The 18,677-nt window shown below is 39.8% G+C and overlaps 1 protein-coding gene across 2 annotated transcripts in view; it reads right to left on the bottom strand.

Annotated features, from left to right (window-relative positions):
- kremen1 (kringle containing transmembrane protein 1) overlaps window positions 1–18,677 on the bottom strand; it is a 166,137-nt gene that overhangs the window by 90,927 nt on the left and 56,533 nt on the right. For both annotated transcript variants that reach the window (XM_061903995.1, XM_061903986.1), the window contains exon 2: window positions 12,480–12,642. In XM_061903995.1, the coding sequence (XP_061759979.1) occupies window positions 12,480–12,642 (163 nt within the window). The remainder of the gene's footprint in view (window positions 1–12,479; window positions 12,643–18,677) is intronic.

Consider the following 18,677-nt stretch of genomic DNA (forward strand, 5'->3'; position numbering starts at 1 on the left):
GCCTCATATAAAGTACACTTGTTGTTCACTATTCTTTATTCATTAGGGACCGAATGTCCCTTTGGAACAGAGGACCCTATTGTATTTCTAAGGTTTTGTTCTTTTTTTTCTTTTTCTTTATTATTATTATTCCGCCACCCCTTCAAGCTGTAATTTGACCCCCTTAAAATGCTTTAAAACTCACCAAATTTTACACACACATCAGGACTGGCGAAAATGACCATCTAATAAAAAAAAAAAATTAAAAAAAACTCAAAATTGCTCTCTAGTGCCTCCTTGGAAAAAAACACAGACAAAACTGCTTGTAACTTTCGTTAAGAATGTCGTAGAGACATGAAACAATAAACCTCTATGTAGGTCTGACTTACACATAGATTTCATACACTGACTTGCTTCAGCAAAAATCAACAGGAAATTGGCAAAAACCCCTTCAAAACAAAAGTTTACAAAAAAATTAAATTTTTGCCTCTTTGAGCTGTAATTTGACCCTCTTAAAATGCTTCAAAACTCACTAAACTGGACACATCAGGACTGGCGAAAACTGCTATCTAATAAAAAACCAAACCCCAAAACTAAAAATTGCACTCTAGCGCCCCCTAGGAATAAAACCCAGATAAAACTGCTCCTAGGAAGAAAACATATAAAACTGCTGCTAGGAAGAAAACACAGACCAAATTGCTTGTAACTTCCGGTAGGAAGGTCGGAGAGACATGAAACAAAAACTTTTATGTAGGTCTCACTTGGACCTACATCTTAATAGTTGACATCCTTCAGCAAAAATCAACAGGAAGTTGGCAATTACCCCTTCAAAACAAAAGTTTTGTAAAAAACCCGTCACCTTTTTTCAAACATTATCTCCTCTGAGCGCGTTTGTTGTGTCGGCTTCAAACTCGCACAGGAAAGAGATTGAACCCTTCTGATTAAAAGTTGCGAAAAGAGTTTTAATAACTGCTCCGGTTTTGATTTTACGAGCCTTCAAAGAACCGCTGTACTGATGCTGGCCGCTTAAAAGCAGGAAGCACCAGCGTGACCACACAATGCAGAGAAGGTAGGTACTGTGTGCGTAAAGATATGTTGACTGGGTGAAAGAAGGAGGCACCAGTTTGACTCCAGGATACAGAGAAGGTAGGTAATGTGCAGGTACAGATATGTTGTCTGGGTGATGGCAGGAAGCACCAGCGAGTATGGGTGACAGAAAGAAGTACCAGTGTGACCCCAGGATGCAGGGAAGGTAGGTAATGTGAAGGTAAAGATATGTTGAATGGGTAAAGGCAGGAAACACCAGCAAAAGTTGGTCCTGTCCATCGCTGCTTGCAGCTTTAATTTGAAATTGCCTTTCAAATGTCTAATCTTGGTGTTGGGTTTTATCAAATAAAGTTCCTCAAAAAATGCGACTTACACTCCAGTGCGATATATATATGTTTTTTTCCTTCATTATTATGCATTTTCGGCAGGTGCGACTTATACTTCGGAGCGACTTATACTCTGAAAAATACAGTAACCTTTGCTCAAATTGTTTTTGATATACCATAAGATAAATAATAATAATAATAATAATAATAATAATAATAATTTCATTTAACTCAACTTAACTTTATACAAAAGCAGATTGCTTTTGATGGTTTTATTTTGAACACTGTCATACCCAACACTTCCTGATGTATACTACAATGCAAAAATGTCAATTTCTGTCACTTTATCCTTCATCCTCTTTAAAAGTCCAACATCTGTTGTCACACCTGCCAGCTCGTCCCATTTCAGTCCTAAAATGTCCAAACACGCATTTACCTCTGTGAACAAGTCATTACCTGTGATTGTCTCTTTAATTGGGTGGTGTCACGTACATCGCAGCTCTAATCCAAAGCCAGCAAAGAACAGTCAAAGTCGACCGTTCTGTTCTTCAGCTGAAGCTCCAAGTTTCCAGCGATTGGTCTCAACCCGCCTCTTCACAGTGCGTCGGGAGAGTGACACGTTCTCAAATGCGACCCTCTTCTCCGGGCATATCAGCACAACAGAGTCCAACAAGCACTCCTTAATAAACTCTCCGTCAGAAAAGGCCTTATTTTTTCTGGCGATTTGGTGAGAAATCACGAAACTTGTCCAGACAGCTGCATCTCTGGGGGTGTGAAATTTGGACTGGACTCTCACACTATTATGTTGGATCCACTATGGACTGGACTCTCACTATTATGTTAGATCCACTATGGACTGGACTCTCACTATTATGTTAGATCCTCTACTGACTGGACTCTCACTATAATGTTGGATCCACTATGGACTGGACTCTCACACTATTATGTTACATCCACTATGGACTGGACTCTCACACTATTACAGTATGTTAGATCCAATATGGACTGGACTCTCAGTATTATGTTAGAACCACTATGGACTGGACTCTCACTATTATGTTAGGTCCACTATTGACTGGACTCTCATTAATATGTTATATCCACTATGGACTGGACTCTCACTATTATGTTAGATCCACTACTGACTGGACTCTCACTATTATGTTGGATCCACTATGGACTGGACTCTCACACTATTATGTTACATCCACTATGGACTGGACTCTCACACTATTACAGTATGTTAGATCCACTATGGACTGGACTCTCAGTATTATGTTAGATCCACTATGGACTGGACTCTCACTATTATGTTAGGTCCACTATTGACTGGACTCTCACTATTATGTTAGATCCACTATGGACTGGACTCTCACTATTATGTTAGATCCACTATGGACTGGACTCTCACACTATTATGTTAGATCCACTATGGACTGGACTCTCACTATTATGTTAGGTCCACTATTGACTGGACTCTCACTATTATGTTAGATCCACTATGGACTGGACTCTCATTATTATGTTAGATCCACTATGGACGGGACTCTCACAATATTATGTTAGATCCACTATGGACTGGACTCTCACAGTATTATGTTAGTTCCACTATGGACTGGAATCTCACTATTATGTTAGATCCAGTATGGACTGGACTCTCACACTATTATGTTAGATCTACTATGGACTGGACTCTCACTATTATGTTAGGTCCACTATTGACTGGACTCTCACTATTATGTTAGATCCACTATGGACTGGACTCTCATTATTATGTTAGATCCACTATGGACGGGACTCTCACAATATTATGTTAGATCCACTATGGACTGGACTCTCACAGTATTATGTTAGTTCCACTATGGACTGGAATCTCACTATTATGTTAGATCCACTATGGACTGGACTCTCACACTATTATGTTAGATCCCCTATGGACTGGACTCTCACTATTGTGTTAGAATAGCATAGAAAGTACTTTATTGATCCCTGGGGGAAATTCAGCACCACAATTCGCTCACAATAAACAATAATAATAATAAATAATATATGACATATATTATATATAAAAATATATGAATAATATAAATATATTCTACATATATTCTACATTTAAGTGCAGTCAAGGAACATATGCATTATACAGTCTGATGGCGGTCGGTATGAAGGACCTCCTGTGTCGTTCCGTGTTGCATTTTGGGAGTCTGAGCCTTCCACTGAACGTGCTCATTCTCTCCGCAAGGTCCGAGTGTAGTGGGTGGGAGGTGTTGTCCATAATGGCTAGGAGCTTTGCTAGACTTCTCCTCTCTGACACCACCGCCAGAGAGTCCAGCTCCACTCCCACCACGGTACTGGCCTTCTCTACCAGCTTGTACAGTCTGTTAGCGTCCCTCGCTCTCAGCCCACTGACCCAGCAGGCCACGGCGTACAAAAAGGTGCCCGCCACCACCGACTTGTAGAACATCTTCAACATCTTTGTACAGACGTTGACGGATCCTAGCCTCCTGAGGAAGTAGAGGGCCTCAGCGTGTTTTGATCCATTCAACTTTTGACAGCTATGGACTGCACTCTCAGTATTATGTAAAATCCACTATGGACTGGACTCTCACACTATTATGTTAGATCCACTATGGACTGAACTCTCACACTATTACGTTAGATCCACTATGGACTGGATTCTCACACTATTATGTTAGATCCACTATGGACTGGACTCTCACTATTATGATAGATCTACTATGGACTGGACTCTCACACTATTATGTTAGATCCACTATGGACTGGACTCTCACACTATTATGTTAGATCCACTATGGACTGGACTCTCACTATTATGTTAGATCCACTATGGACTGGACTCTCACACTATTACGTTAGATCCACTATGGACTGGACTCTCACACTATTATGTTAGATCTACTATGGACTGGACTCTCACTATTATGTTAGATCCACTATGGACTGGACTCTCACTATTATGTTAGATCCACTATGGACTGGACTCTCACACTATTATGTTAGATCCGCTATGGACTGGACTCTCACTATTATGTTAGATCCACTATGGACTGGACTCTTACACTATCATGTCAGACCCACTCGACGTTCATTGCATCCGGTTTCCCCAGGTGTGTGTGTGTGTGTGTTTTGGGGAGGAGGTTTACCCACATATGCGGTCCTCTCCAAGGTTTCTCATAGTCATTCTCATCGACGTCCCACAGGGTTGTGAGTTTTTCCTTGCCCTCATGTGGGCGCTGAACCGCGGATGTCATAGAGAGTGCAGCCCTTTGAGACGTTCGTGATTTAGGGCTATATGAATAAACATTGATTGATTGATTTACCCTTTAAAACCGTTTTTAATCATATTTATTTTTATATTGGTTTTATATTTATTATTTTTTTGCTTTTATTCAGTCTTTGGTGGAGCTAAGGGTAATATTTGAATATTGTTTTTACTATTGTTGTGCTGCACTACACAAAGCCTCTTGACATCAATGAAGACAACTGTAAGGATGACACACAAACACGAGGCGTTCATGGCTAACTCGACAAAAAGTCGTGTTAGTCACCGACAACACAACACCAAGCCACGACAGGGCGGCAAAATGAAGAGCGGAGCAATCCTCAGAGGGAATAAAAATGGCGGTTTGGAGCGGCTGGCCGGGCCGAGGACGCTTTGATATGTGAGAGCACATCTTCCAGCTGTGAGGCGAGATGCGTTTGACTGAAGCCAAACACTGCACTCACACTCGCGCACACTTGACACCGACACTTGGTGTGACTTGTGTGGGGGTCCTGAACTGCCCTACAGCGCGGTATGCTTCCCAGACACGCTTTGAAGAGGTAAGCGCAACGAGTCACACACCGTCTCGCAAACGTCACTTTTCAGCAAGGGTAAATGCGACAGAAAGTATCGTTCAAGAGCAGTCAGAGTACAGCTTGTACAGCAGACAATATAAAGTGTTTGATCTACTAAATTCCATATACCAGGCACTAAGCAGCATGTGCACACTATTGCATTGTAGGCTTGATTTACTAAAGGTTTGCGTGTACTAAGGTTGTACGGTATACTACCGCCTATTTTACTCTTCATATTGCAGTCAAGTCCGGACTACCGGCAGGCCAGTCTAGTACCCGCACTCTTGTATTATGAAGCCACGCTGTTGTAACACGTGGCTTGGCATTGTCTTGCCAAAATAAGCAGGGGCATCCATGATAACGTTGCTTGGATGGCAACATATGTTGCTCCAAAACCTGTATGTACCTTTCAGCATTAATGGTGCCTTCACAGATGTGCAAGTTACCCATGCTTGGGGCACTAATACACCCCCATACCATCACACATGCTGCCTTTTACACTATGCGCCTATAACAGTCCGGATGGTTATTTTCCTCTTTGGTACGGAGGACACAACGTCCACAGTTTCCAAAAACAAATTGAAATGTGGACTCGTCAGACCACACAACACTTTTCCACTTTGCATCAGTCCATCTTAGATGAGATCGGGCCCAGCGAAGCCGGCGACGTTTCTGGGTGTTGTTGATGAATGGCTTTGGCTTTGCATCGTAGAGTTTTAACTTGCACTTGCATATGTAGCGATGGATTTAAGTTAGTCACTGTGGTTTTCTGAAGTGCTCCTTAGCCCATGTGGTGATATCCTTTACACACATGTCGCTTTTTGATGCGGCACAGCCTGAGGAATCCAAGGTCCGTAATATCACGCTTACGTGCAGAAATTTTTCCAGATTCTCTGAAACTTTTGATGATATTACGGAGCGTAGATGGTGAAATCCCTAAATTCCTTGCAATAGCTGGTTGAGAAATGTTGTTCCTAAACTTTTGGACAATTTGCATTTGTTGACAAAGTGGTGACCCTCGCCCCGTCCTTGTTTGTGAATGAGTGAGCATTTCATTGAAGCTGCTTTTATTCCCAATCATGGCACCCACCTGTTCCCAATTAGCCTGTTCACCTGTTGAATGTTCCAAATTAGGGTTTGATGAGCATTCCTCAACCTTCTCAGTATGTTTTGCCACCTGTGCCAGCTTTTTTGAAACATGTTGCAGGCATCAAATTCCAAATGAGCTACTGTTTGCAAAAAATAACGTTTTCCAGTTCAAACGTTAACTATCTTGTCTTTCAGTCTATTCAATTGAATATAAATTGAAAAGGATTTGCAAATCATTGTATTCTCTTTTTATTGACCATTTACACAACGTGACAACTTGACTGGCTTTTCATGTATGCGCCTAGAACAGTCCAGATGGTTCTTTTCCTCTTTGTTCCAGAGGACACGACGTCCACAGTTTCCAAAAACAAATTGAAATGTGGACTCGCCAGACCACAGAACACTTTTCCACTTTGCATCAGTCCATTTTAGATGAGCTCGGGCCCAGCAAAGCCGGCGGTATTTATGGGTGTTGTTGATAAATGGCTTTGGCTTTGCATAGTAGTTTTAACTTGCACTTGCATATGTAGCGATGAACTTTAATTAGTCACAGTAGTTTTCTGAAGTGCTCCTGAGCCCATGTGGTGATATCCTTGACACACATGCCGCATTTTGATGCAGCACCGCCTGAGGAATCCAAGGTCCGTAATATCACGCTAACGTGCAGAGATTTCTCCAGATTTTCTGAAGCTTTTAATGATATTACGGAGCGTAGATGGTGAAATCCCTAAATTCCTTGCACTAGCTGGTTGAGAAATGTTGTTCCTAAACTTTTGGACGATTTGCATTTGTTGACAAAGTGATGACCCTCGCCCCGTCCATGTTTGTGAATGAGTGAGCATTTCATGGAAGCTGCTTTTGTACCCAATCGTGGCACCCACCTGTTCCCAATTAGCCTGTTCACCTGTGGGATGTTCCAAATAAGCGTTTGATGAGCATTCCACAACTTTCTCAGTATTTTTTGCCACTTGTGCCAGCTTTTTTGAAACATGTTGCAGGCATCAAATTCCAAATGAGCTACTATTTGCAAAAAATAAAGTTTTCCAGTTCAAACGTTAACTATCTTGTCTTTGCAGTCTATTCAATCGGATATAGGTTGAAAAGGATTTGCAAATCATTGTATTCTCTTTTTATTTACCATTTACACAACGTGTAACAACGCTGGCTTTTCAACTATGCGTCTAGAACAATCCGGAGGGTTCTTTTCCTCGTTGTTCCGGAGAACACGATGTCCACAGTTTCCAAAAACAAATTGGAATGTGAACTCGTCAGACCACAGAACACTTTTCCGCTTTGCATGAGTCCATCTTGGATGAGCTCGGGCCCAGCGAAGACGGCAGCGTTTCTGGGTGTTGTTGATAAATGGCTTTGGCTTTGCATCGTAGAGTTTTAACTTGCACTTACAGATGTAGCAATGAACTGTGAGGCGAGATGCGTTTTACTTAACCCAATCACTGCACTCACAATTTGCGCTACAGAAAGTATTGTTTAACAGTAGCTCAGTGGCTTAGTGGTCAGAGTGTCCGCCCTGAGATCGGTAGGTCGTGAGTTCAAACCCCGGCCGAGTCATACCAAAGACTATAAAAATGGGAGCCATTACCTCCTTGCTTAGCACTCAGCATCAAGGGTTGGAATTGGGGGTTAAATCACCAAATGATTGCTGAGCGCACCCCCTGCTGCTGCTCACTGCTCCCTTCACCTCTGTGGAACATGGGGATGGGTCGAATGCAGAAAACAAATTTCACCACACTTAGTGTGTGTGTCACAATCGTTGGGACTTTAACTTGAACTTTAGTCAAGCTTGTATAACCTTTAGTCAGCTTGTATAGCCGAAAGTACAAACGTGCTTGTTCTACTAAGGCCCCTTCTACACTAAGTTATCCAGGCTACATCCCACCTAACCTTCTCCGTGTCCACACACACAATGCCACCGTTTAAGACCCCTTCCTCCTCTTCCGTCAGCCGGCGCAACGCAACCTAGTACGCATGCGCGGGGAAAAAAAATGTACGCCTCTGACCTGGAAGTGTGTTTCAGTGTAGCCTATTGCCACATCGCCGTCTTTGCTCCACAGTAAGTCTTTGCTGTTGTCCAGCATTCTGTTTTTTCTTTTCTTTGTAGCCAGTTCAGTATTAGTTTCGTTCTGCATAGCCTTCCCTAAGCTTCAATGCCTTTTCTTAGGGGCACACCACCAGCAGAAATCATTAAAAAACGAAACTCAGTAAAAAGTTGTTGTCAAAGTGTTGGATATCACTCTAAAGCAGGGGTAGGGAACCTATGGCTGTCAAACCAGATGTGGCTCTTTTGATGACTGCATCTGGCTCTCAGATAAATCTTAGCTGACATTGCTTAACACGATAAGTAATGAATAATTCCACTGGTAATCACAGTGTTAAAAATAACGGTCAAAATATAAAACATTCTCATGCATTCTAATCAATCCATCTGTTTTCTACCAAACCTGTTCAAGAAGTCGCATTAAAGGTAAAAAGTATTTTATTAATTATTGCTTAGCTTCAGAATAACAATGCTATTAAAAAGAATAAGAGACTTATTATACTCTAAAAATGTTGTTCTTACTTAAAAATGCACGCATTTAGTTGTATTCAGTGTTGAAAAAAATATTATATGCCCCTCACGGAAATACATTTAAAAATATTTGGCTTTCATGGCTCTCTCAGCCAAAAAGGTTCCCGACCCATGCTCTAAAGCATAACCAAGCATGCATGACTATAGCTCTTGTGTCAAAGTAGGTGTACTGTGGACTTGCGCTCCTATTTTGGTGGCTTTTTCTCTTTTTTTGGTATTTTCCTTTAGCAGTTTCATGTCTTCCTTTGAGCGATATTTCCCGAATTTACTTTGTTTTAGCAATCAAGAATATTTCAGTTGTTTTTATCCTTCTTTGTGGAGACATTGTTGATAGTCATGCCATGTTTGGATGTACTTTGTGGACGCTGTCTTTGCTCCACAGTAAGTCTTTGCTGTCGTCCAGCATTCTGTTTTTGTTTACTTTGCAGCCAGTTCAGTTTTAGTTTCGTTCTGCATAGCCTTCCCTAAGCTTCAATGCCTTTTCTTAGGGGCACTCACCTTGTGTTTATGTTTGGTTTAAGCATTGGACACCTTTTTATCTGCATCCTGCCTTCTGCTGTTTCCCACATCTACAAAAAAAATAGCTACCTGCAGCCACCTACTGATATGGAAGAGTATTAGACGGTTACTCTGCCAAGCTTGAGACAGCACCGACACTCAACAACAACAACACATCATTTGCAGATTATAATTACTAGTTTGCAAAAATTATTTTTAACCCAAATACCGTATTTCCTTGAATTGCCGCCGGGTATATAGTATGCGCCTGCCTAGAATTAGTGCTGGGTCAAAGTCATTTTGCAAAATAATTAGCGCATGCTTAGCATTACCGCTGGCTCAGGATTAACGCCGGGTCAAACTCGTTTTGCAAAATATTTTTTTTATTAGCGCATGTCTAGAATTTCCGCCGGGTCAAACTCGTTTCGCAAAATATTATTTTTATTAGCGCATGTCTAGAATTTCCGCCGGGTCAAACTCGTTTCACAAAAACATTAGCTTATGCGTAGAATTTCCGTCAAGTCAAACTCGTCACGTTAATAATTTGAAATCGCATAAAGGGAAGAAGATTAAGAGCTATTCAGTAGGATTTAAGGTCCAAGCTATTGAATATGCTAAAAAGAACAGTAAGCAGCTATGTTTTATTAATATACCGTAGCTGCGTGTGTCAAATATGAGTCATTAAATGGCGCTAGTGATCCTTCTTACGACTATTCGGCTGCAGAAGAAGTGAAAACAAGTGAGCAGCGTGTGTTTATTTTTTTCTCTCGCTTGCACTTTTAACATGGAGGATTACATATCTAAAATTAAACAGTTTTCTAAACTGGACTTTCAATCGAAGCAGGAGTTAATAAAGGAAGATCTCCATCGAGACAGAGAGACTTTTAAAACTGAAGAAAGATAAGGAAGACTTCTATAAACAAGTTATCGATGCTTTTCATCAGAAGGAGCTGCGCATGGACTTCATTAATAAGTAAAGGTAAGACCATAATAACGATTTTTTTTTAATTAAATGTGCTTTTCATGATGGTATCCTTACATCAAACTCAAATTTTTAAGCGCAGGCCTAAATTTACCGCATGCCTTTGGTAAGTGCCAGAGTGAGAAGAAGTTTTAAAATACTTAGCGCATGCTTGCCTTTACCGCATGCCTTTGGTAAGGGCCGGAGTGAGAAAAGGTTTTAAATTAATTAGCGCCCCGGCGGCAATTCAAGGAAATACGGTAGGTGAAATTAGATAATATCCCACGGCCAGAGGTGGGTAGAGTAGCCAGAAATTGTACTCAAGTAAGAGTACTGCTACTTTAGAGATGTATTACTCAAGTAAAAGTTAGGAGTAGTCACCCAAATATTTACTTGAATAAAAGCAAAAGTATCTTGTGAAAAAACTACTCAAGTACTGAGTAACTGATGAGTAACATGCTCGTTTAATGATGACGGCAACAAATAATGCACAAAAACATAAAAATAGCAATGAGCAAATTCATAGCCAGGAATATCTCTTAAGCAACTAAAACAATAATATATATTAAATAATAAAACAATTAAAATAAAAAAAATAAGGCAAATTGAGCCACAATAACTTAACAGCACCATAGGCTCAGTAGGCATTTATTGATTGATTGATTGAAACTTTTATTAGTAGATTGCACAGTACAGTCCATATTCCGTACAATTGACCACTAAATGGTAACACCCAAATAAGTTTTTCAACGTTAATCAATTACTTAATAAATGACCAAGTCGAGGTGATCTACCTCATATATACATATACATACACACACACACACATATATATATATATATATATATATATATATATATATATATATATATATATATATATACATATACATATATATATATATATATATATATATATATATATACATATACATATATATATATATATATATATATATATATATATATATATATATATATATACACACATCATATATATACATACATACAAATCATATATATATATATACACACATCATATATATATATGATGTGTGTATATATATATATATATTATACAGTATATAATTTATATTTATTTATTTTGCCGTTTTTGTTGACATGTTAAAGGTGTTTTAATGAATAAACATGCATGTTCAACACATAGATTCCTATCTTTCATGAAGACAAGAATATAAGTTGGTGTATTACCTGATTCTGATGACTTGCATTGATTGGAATAAGACAGTATAGGGCTGATAACGTCCACGTTTTCAAATGGAAGAGAAAAAAAGTTCCTCCTTTCTGTCTAATACCACATGAAAGTCGTTGGTTTTTGGCATCTTATTTGTCCAGCTTCCATATTCGTTTTTATACACTTTACAAGAAATACATTGGCGGCAAACTCCGTAGCTTGCTATCTTGTTTGCGCCGGCTTTCGGAGACTCTTATTTTGTTAGCGCAGGCGCGATGGAGCGGCACTTTTATTGTGAAGACAGGAATTGTGCGATCAGCCTTTAGGCTTTTGACGGGAAGTACGGTTGAAATAAAAAGTGTCCTTTTTTCCTTTACACTTTTGATTGATTGATTGAAACTTTTAATAGTAGATTGCACAGTACATTACATATTCCATACAATTGACCACTAAATGATAACACCCGAATAAGTTTTTCAACTTTTTTAGGTCGGATAAGTGTGACGGTCACGTGACCGCCTGGCTCTGTTTGATTGATCCAGCGTCACCAGTGACTGCATGTGATTGGTGAAACGCAGGCATATGTAGATCCTACTTTGAATGTGTGTCTGACAAACCAAAAAAACAAAGCGTGCATTAACAGATCGATTGAAAAAAAGTAATGAGTAGCAAGCTGAATGTAGATAAATGGAGCGGAGTAAAAGTAGCGTTTCTTCTCTATAAATATACTCAAGCAAAAGTAAGAGTATGTTGCATAAAAACTACTCTTCGAAGTACAATTTATCCCAAAAGTTACTCGAGTAGATGTAACAGAGTAAATGTAGCGCGTTACTAACCACCTCTGCCCATGGCACACCAGAGTGTATCTCACGGGGACACTAGTGTGCCTCGGCACAGTGGTTGAAAAACAGTGCTATAAAGAAGGCTGTCAACGCTTACCTGCAGTAATTGTGTCTGCCCAAGCCGCCCTCGCCATTGGGATACTTCAGCGTGTTGTAGGGGTGCTGGAAGGTCTCGTTCCAAAAGAGACAGGGTTTACCGCCACGCAGGCCGGTCTGGTTCTGGAAGCCCCTGTAGTCCTCTCCATTGGCCGTGTAACACTCTGAAACCAAAAAGGAGGAAAAGGGGAATGAAATCAAAAGGCGTTCGACGCCAATGACGTTGGCGCTTAGAACCTTGACAGGCGCTCAGAGGGAAGGCATGTCAAAGCCATGAGGTCTGCTTTCACAGGAATGAAGTTGCTATTAAAAGTTTTTTGGAGTGATCGTGGAAACCACGCTTGAAATAATGCTATTCTTTGCCCCCGGCTGCTTGCCAAACGTGTTAAAGTCAGCGCGGTATTGTTTCAATTAACATCAAGGCCCGACTTCAGTTTCCAGGAAGTGTATGACAACCATATGGACGAGGCGTGCGGGAGGAAAACAAAGAGGGAATTCAAACAAACAATTGCGAGGAGCAGTCGGAGCCTGACAGCCCTGACTAACGCCTCTCGGGACAACTTGGAGGCGTCAACCGTTGACTCCATTACAACATTTCCCACAAGGGCGATCTCTCACTCTGCAGGTGCTCATCAGCAAGCATGTTGACAGAGTGAGACCTCCCTGCTGGGACACTGGTCCCGCCTCCAGAAACTTGGACACGGCACAGGCCAACCTACGCAATTTATCAAAGAAAGCAGCCATCAAACAATCAACGATGACCAAAACAAATACACACGTACTTCGCTTTTTTTTTATTGAGTCCTAGTGAACTGTGACCGCCGGGCACCTGGTGATTGGGCTGGGCATTGCTCTAGGGCAGTGGTCACCAACGCGATGCCCGCAGGCACCAGGTCGCCCGTAAGGACCAGATGAGTCGCCCACTGGCCTGTTTTAAAAATAGCTCAAATAGCAGCACTTACCAGTGAGGTGCCTCTATTTTTTTAATTGTATTTATTTACTAGCAAGCTGGTCTCGCTTTGCTTGACATTTTTAATTCTAAGAGAGACAAAACTCAAATAGAATTTGAAAATCCAAGAAAATATTTTAAAGAGTTGCTCTTCACTTGTTAAAATAAATGTATTTATTTTTTTACTTTGCTTCTTAAAACTTTCAGAAAGACAATTTTAGAGAAAAAAATACAACCTTGAAAATGATTTTAAGATTTTAAACATATCTTTTGACCTTTTAAATTCCTTCCTCTTCTTTTCTGACAATTTAAATCAATGTTCAAGTAAATGTATTTTTTTATTGTAAAGAATAATAAATACATTTTAATTTAATTCTTCATTTTAGCTTCTAGTTTTTCGACGAACAATATTTGTGAAATATTTCTTCAAACTTATTATGTTTAAAATTCCCAAAAAATATTCTGGCAAATCTAGAAAATCTAGAAAATCAAATTTAAATCTTATTTCAAAGTCTTTTAAATTTCTTTTAAAATTTTTGTTCTGGAAAATCTAGAATAAATAATGATTTGTCTTTGTTAGAAATACAGCTTGGTCCAATTTGTTATATATTCTAACAAAGTGCAGATTGGACTTTAACCTATTTAAAACATGTCATCAAAATTTTGAAATTAATCTTAATCAGGAAAAATTACTAATGATGTTCCATAAATTATTTTTTTAATTTTTTCAAAAAGATTCGAAATAGCTAGTTTTTCTCTTCTTTTTTTCGGTTGAATTTAGAATTTTAAAGAGTCGAAATTGAAGATAAACTGTATCTCAAAATTAAATTATCATTTTTTTTCGTATTTCTCCTCTTTTAAACTGTTAAATTAAATATTTTTTTTCATCATTTATTCTCTACAAAAAACCTTCCGTAGAAGGAAAAAAAATGTTCGACGGAATGACAGACAGAAATACCCATTTTTTTTTAAATATATTTATCAGTGTCTATATAAATTTATTGTGAGAAATCATTAAGATGATCAGTTTTTACACAAAGATAATTATCATTAATTATTAATAATAACAGAGTTAAAGGTAAATTGTGCAAATTGGCTATTTCTGGCAATTTAAGTGTGTATCAAACTGGTAGCCCTTCGCATTAATCAGTACCCAAGAAGTAGCTCCTGGTTTCAAAAAGGTTGGTAACCCCTGCTCTAGTGTATCGTCAAATTCGTAAGACAATGGCAGCCACCCAAGGAGCCCAAAGACTGTTCGTCGCAATGGAAGGTTTGGGTAGGGCTGTGGGGACACAGACTGTAGCGATTTCTGAACTGAATCGCCAGATGGATCACATCAAGGAGAAGATTGCTGAAAAGGAAGATTGAATTGAATTTGAGAGAGCCAGCATGGACTAAGAACAGACAAGCTATTGTTTTGTCTGTTCGCGAAAAACAAACATCCTAATCGACGCTTTGACTCCCTCGAATGGCCTTGACGCTACGACCAGGCTGTTCTGAAAAACACCCACGAGGACACCTCAATGATAGACGCTTTTGACCTCCCTCCCTTCTCAACGACACCTGGAGTCAAACTTTTTCAGATCGGCCTCAGTCTACAAAAACATTACACCATCAAACCCAAGACAATTGGGCACACACCTCCCCTCCCCCACCGCACGCCTTCACCACCGCTTGTTTTTCCCCTCGGGGCCTTCCAGGGCTCCAACTCCCCCCGCCCACCCCTCTGTGCGAGATGTCGTGATTAAATGTAACGTGTGTCTGTGTGCATTGCAAATGAGGTGTTTTCCCTTGGGTCCAGCCTTTGACTGATTTTTTTTTACTCTTCACCCCTTTCCCAATATCACCTTTTTCCCAACTTTTTTAAGGAGCGCTGTAAAAATGGCTGATCCGTTGGCGGTCCCGTCTTGTCCCCCTGTAAAGTGTGTCTGCTCTTTGTTGGACCGTGCCGAAAATGTACTTTTCAGTTCTTATGTGTCTTGTGCATTTTAAGAATTGACAATAAATCAATTCCATTTCCATAAAAATCCGCCACTAGCCTTAAGAAAAGCTGCAAATGCCTAAAACAAGAATGGGAAAGAATTCCACTTTAAAGCTTCAACAATTAGTTTCCGCAGTTCCCGAACGTTTATTGAGTGTTGTTAAAAGAAAAGGTTATGTAACACAGTGGTGAACATGCCCTTTCCCAACTACTTTGGCACGTGTTGCAGCCATGAAATTCTAAGTTAATTATTATTTGCAAAAAAAAAATACAGTTTATGAGTTTGAACATCAAATATCTTGTCTTTGTAGCATATTCAATTGTATATGGGTTGAAAAGGATTTGCTAATCATTGTATTCCGTTTATATTTACATCTAACACAATTTCCCAACTCATATGGAAACGGGGTTTGTATGACCCATTAGTGTTGTGGTACTATACTAGTATCGGTATACCATACAACCCAAGCAGAGGCTGATTAAAAATATGCGTGGACATTCTTTGGACACCCCTGCCTTGCTTTATGTATAATTACTGTATGTTGCTAACTGCTCAGCCTTTGTTCCTGTGACAGAAACAGCAGTCTGAAGGCTAAAAGATTTACAAATATGTTCCTGATGCACAAACGTGAACATCTTGTGTTGACTATACTAGAAAAACACAGACTGAAGGTCACGTACGTTGCAGTCCAGCTGTGCACTCATTCCACTCCAAATGCTTTTTGAAAGGATGACACATTCTTGCCGGCGTTATTTTATTTATATTTATATTTAGGGAACGAATGTCCCTTTGGGACAGAGGACCCTATTGTATTTCTAAGGTTTTATTATTATTATACCGTCGCCTCTTTGAGCTGTAATTTGATCCCCTAACATGCTTCAAAAATCACCAAATTTGACACACACATCAGGACTGGCAAAAATTTCCATCTGATAAAAACAAACAAACCCCAAAACAAAAAATTGGGCTCTAGCGCCCCCTAGGAAAAAAACACAGATAAAACTGCTTGTAGCTTCCGTTAGGAATGACGTAGAGACATGAAACAAAAACCTCTATGTAGGACTGACTTAGACCTAGATTTCATACACTGACCTTCTTCAGCAAAAATCAACAAGAAGTTGGCAAAAACCACCTTCAAAACAAAAGTTTCCTAAAAAATGTCATTTTTTTCCTCTTTGAGTTGTAATTTCTTCCTCTTAAAATGCTTCAAAGCTCACCAAACTCGACACACACATCAGGACTGGCGAAAATTGCAATCTAATAAAAAACCAAACCCCAAAATTCAAAATTGCGGTGTAGGACCCCCTAGGAATACAACATAGACAAAACTGCTCCTAGGAAGAAAACAGACAAAACTGCTTGTAACTTCCGGGAGGAATGTCTGAGAGACATGTAACAAAAACCACTATGTATGTCTCACTTACACCTATGTTTCATTCATTTACATCCTTCAGCAAAAATCAACAGTAAGTTGGCAATTACCCCTTCTAAACAAAAGTTTTGCAAAAACCCGTCACCTTTTTTTAAACATTATCTCCTCTGAGCACGTTTGTTGTGTCGGTTTCAAACTAGCACAGGAGAGAGATTGAACCCTTCTGATTAAAGGCTGCGGAAAGAGTTTTTCCAACTGCTCCGGTTTTGAGTTTACGAGCCGTCAAAGAACTGCTGCGCTGATGCTGCTGCGCTGCTGCCGTCTCAAGATGGCCACTTAAAAGCAGAAAGCACCAGCGTGACTACACAATGCAGAGAAGGTAGGTAATGTGCAGGGAAAGATATGTTGTCTGGGTGATGGCAGGAAGCACCAGTGTGTATGGGTGACAGAAAGAAGCACCAGGTGACCCCAGGATGCAGGGAAGGTAGGTAATGTGCAGGTAAAGATATGTTGAATGGGTAAAGGCAGGAAACACCAGCAAAAGCCGGTCCCGTCCATCGCTGCTTGCAGCTTTATTTTTTTGATATTTATATTTACAGCTGTCGGTTGCGCCACAAACGCTAGAGCTAACATTTTCTCTTCGGGGCTGCGTTCAACGTGTGAGGCCAAGTTGCTTTTAATTAAAGTCATGGCTGCTCTGCTCTTGTTGCGTCCGTTGTATGGTTGACGTCTGGAAGCAGAAGGGTGTCAAGTTCCTGTGGTTTAGATGACACTCCACCCTCAAAATGCCTTTCGCTTTTTTAGTGTAATAATACTGGCTGTACAAACAAGCACTTCTCTATTGTAAAGTATCTGACTAAAGCATTTGATTATATCTTGAAAATGGATACAATTTAGAGTAGTCAGTGTACCGCTGGTAAAGTGATACACTTTTACTAGTGCCAGGATCTTTCATAAATGCACCTTCAGCGTTTCGTTGTCGATGCACTCCAGGACTGCTTCCAAAATGCCCCCAAAAAAGTTTTACATGTCTGCACATGTTATAAAACATAGCAAAACGCCCTAATACCAAGCAAAATCTAGGCTGTATTGGCTGTACCAATCCAATACTTTGTGCAAATATACCTCATGTAATGTGTCTGCTAAAATGTTAAAAAGCAGTGCAAAACCCAAAACCAGTGAAGTTAGATTTGATTAGATAAGAAAGTACTTTATTTATTCCGTCAGGAGAGTTCCTTCAGGAAAATTAAAATTTTAAAAGTTAGCACATAAATGGTAAATAAAAACAAAATACAATTATTTGCAAATCCTTTTCAACTTACATTTAATTGAATAGACTGCAAAGACAAGATAGTTAACGTTCCAACCGGTAAACTTTTTTATTATTTTGCTCATTTGGAATTTGATGCCTGCAACATGGTTCAAACAAGCTGGCACAAGTGGCGAAAAAGACTAAGAAAGTTGAGGAATGCTCATCAAACTCTTATTTGGAACATCCCACAGGAGAACAGGCTAATTGGGAACAGGTGGGTGCCATGATTGGGTATAAAAGCAGCTTCCATGAAATGCTCACTCATTCACAAACAAGGACGGGGCGAGGGTCACCACTTTGTGAACAAATGCTTGAACAAATCGTCCAACAGTTTAAGAACAACATTTCTCAAGCAAGGAGTGTAGGGATTACATCATCTACGGTCCGTAATATCTTTAAAAGGTTCAGAGAATCTGGAGAAATCACTGCACATAAGCCATGATATTGCGGACCTTTGATCCCTCAGAGAGTACTGCATCAAAAAGCGACATGGATGTGTAAAGGATATTACCACTAGGGCTCAGGAACACTGGCAGTAACTACAGTCTGTCGCTACATATGCAAGTGCAAGTTAAAACTCTACT

This window comes from Nerophis ophidion, linkage group LG01 (genome assembly GCF_033978795.1).
Source record: "Nerophis ophidion isolate RoL-2023_Sa linkage group LG01, RoL_Noph_v1.0, whole genome shotgun sequence".
Taxonomy (NCBI): Eukaryota; Metazoa; Chordata; class Actinopteri; order Syngnathiformes; family Syngnathidae; genus Nerophis; species Nerophis ophidion.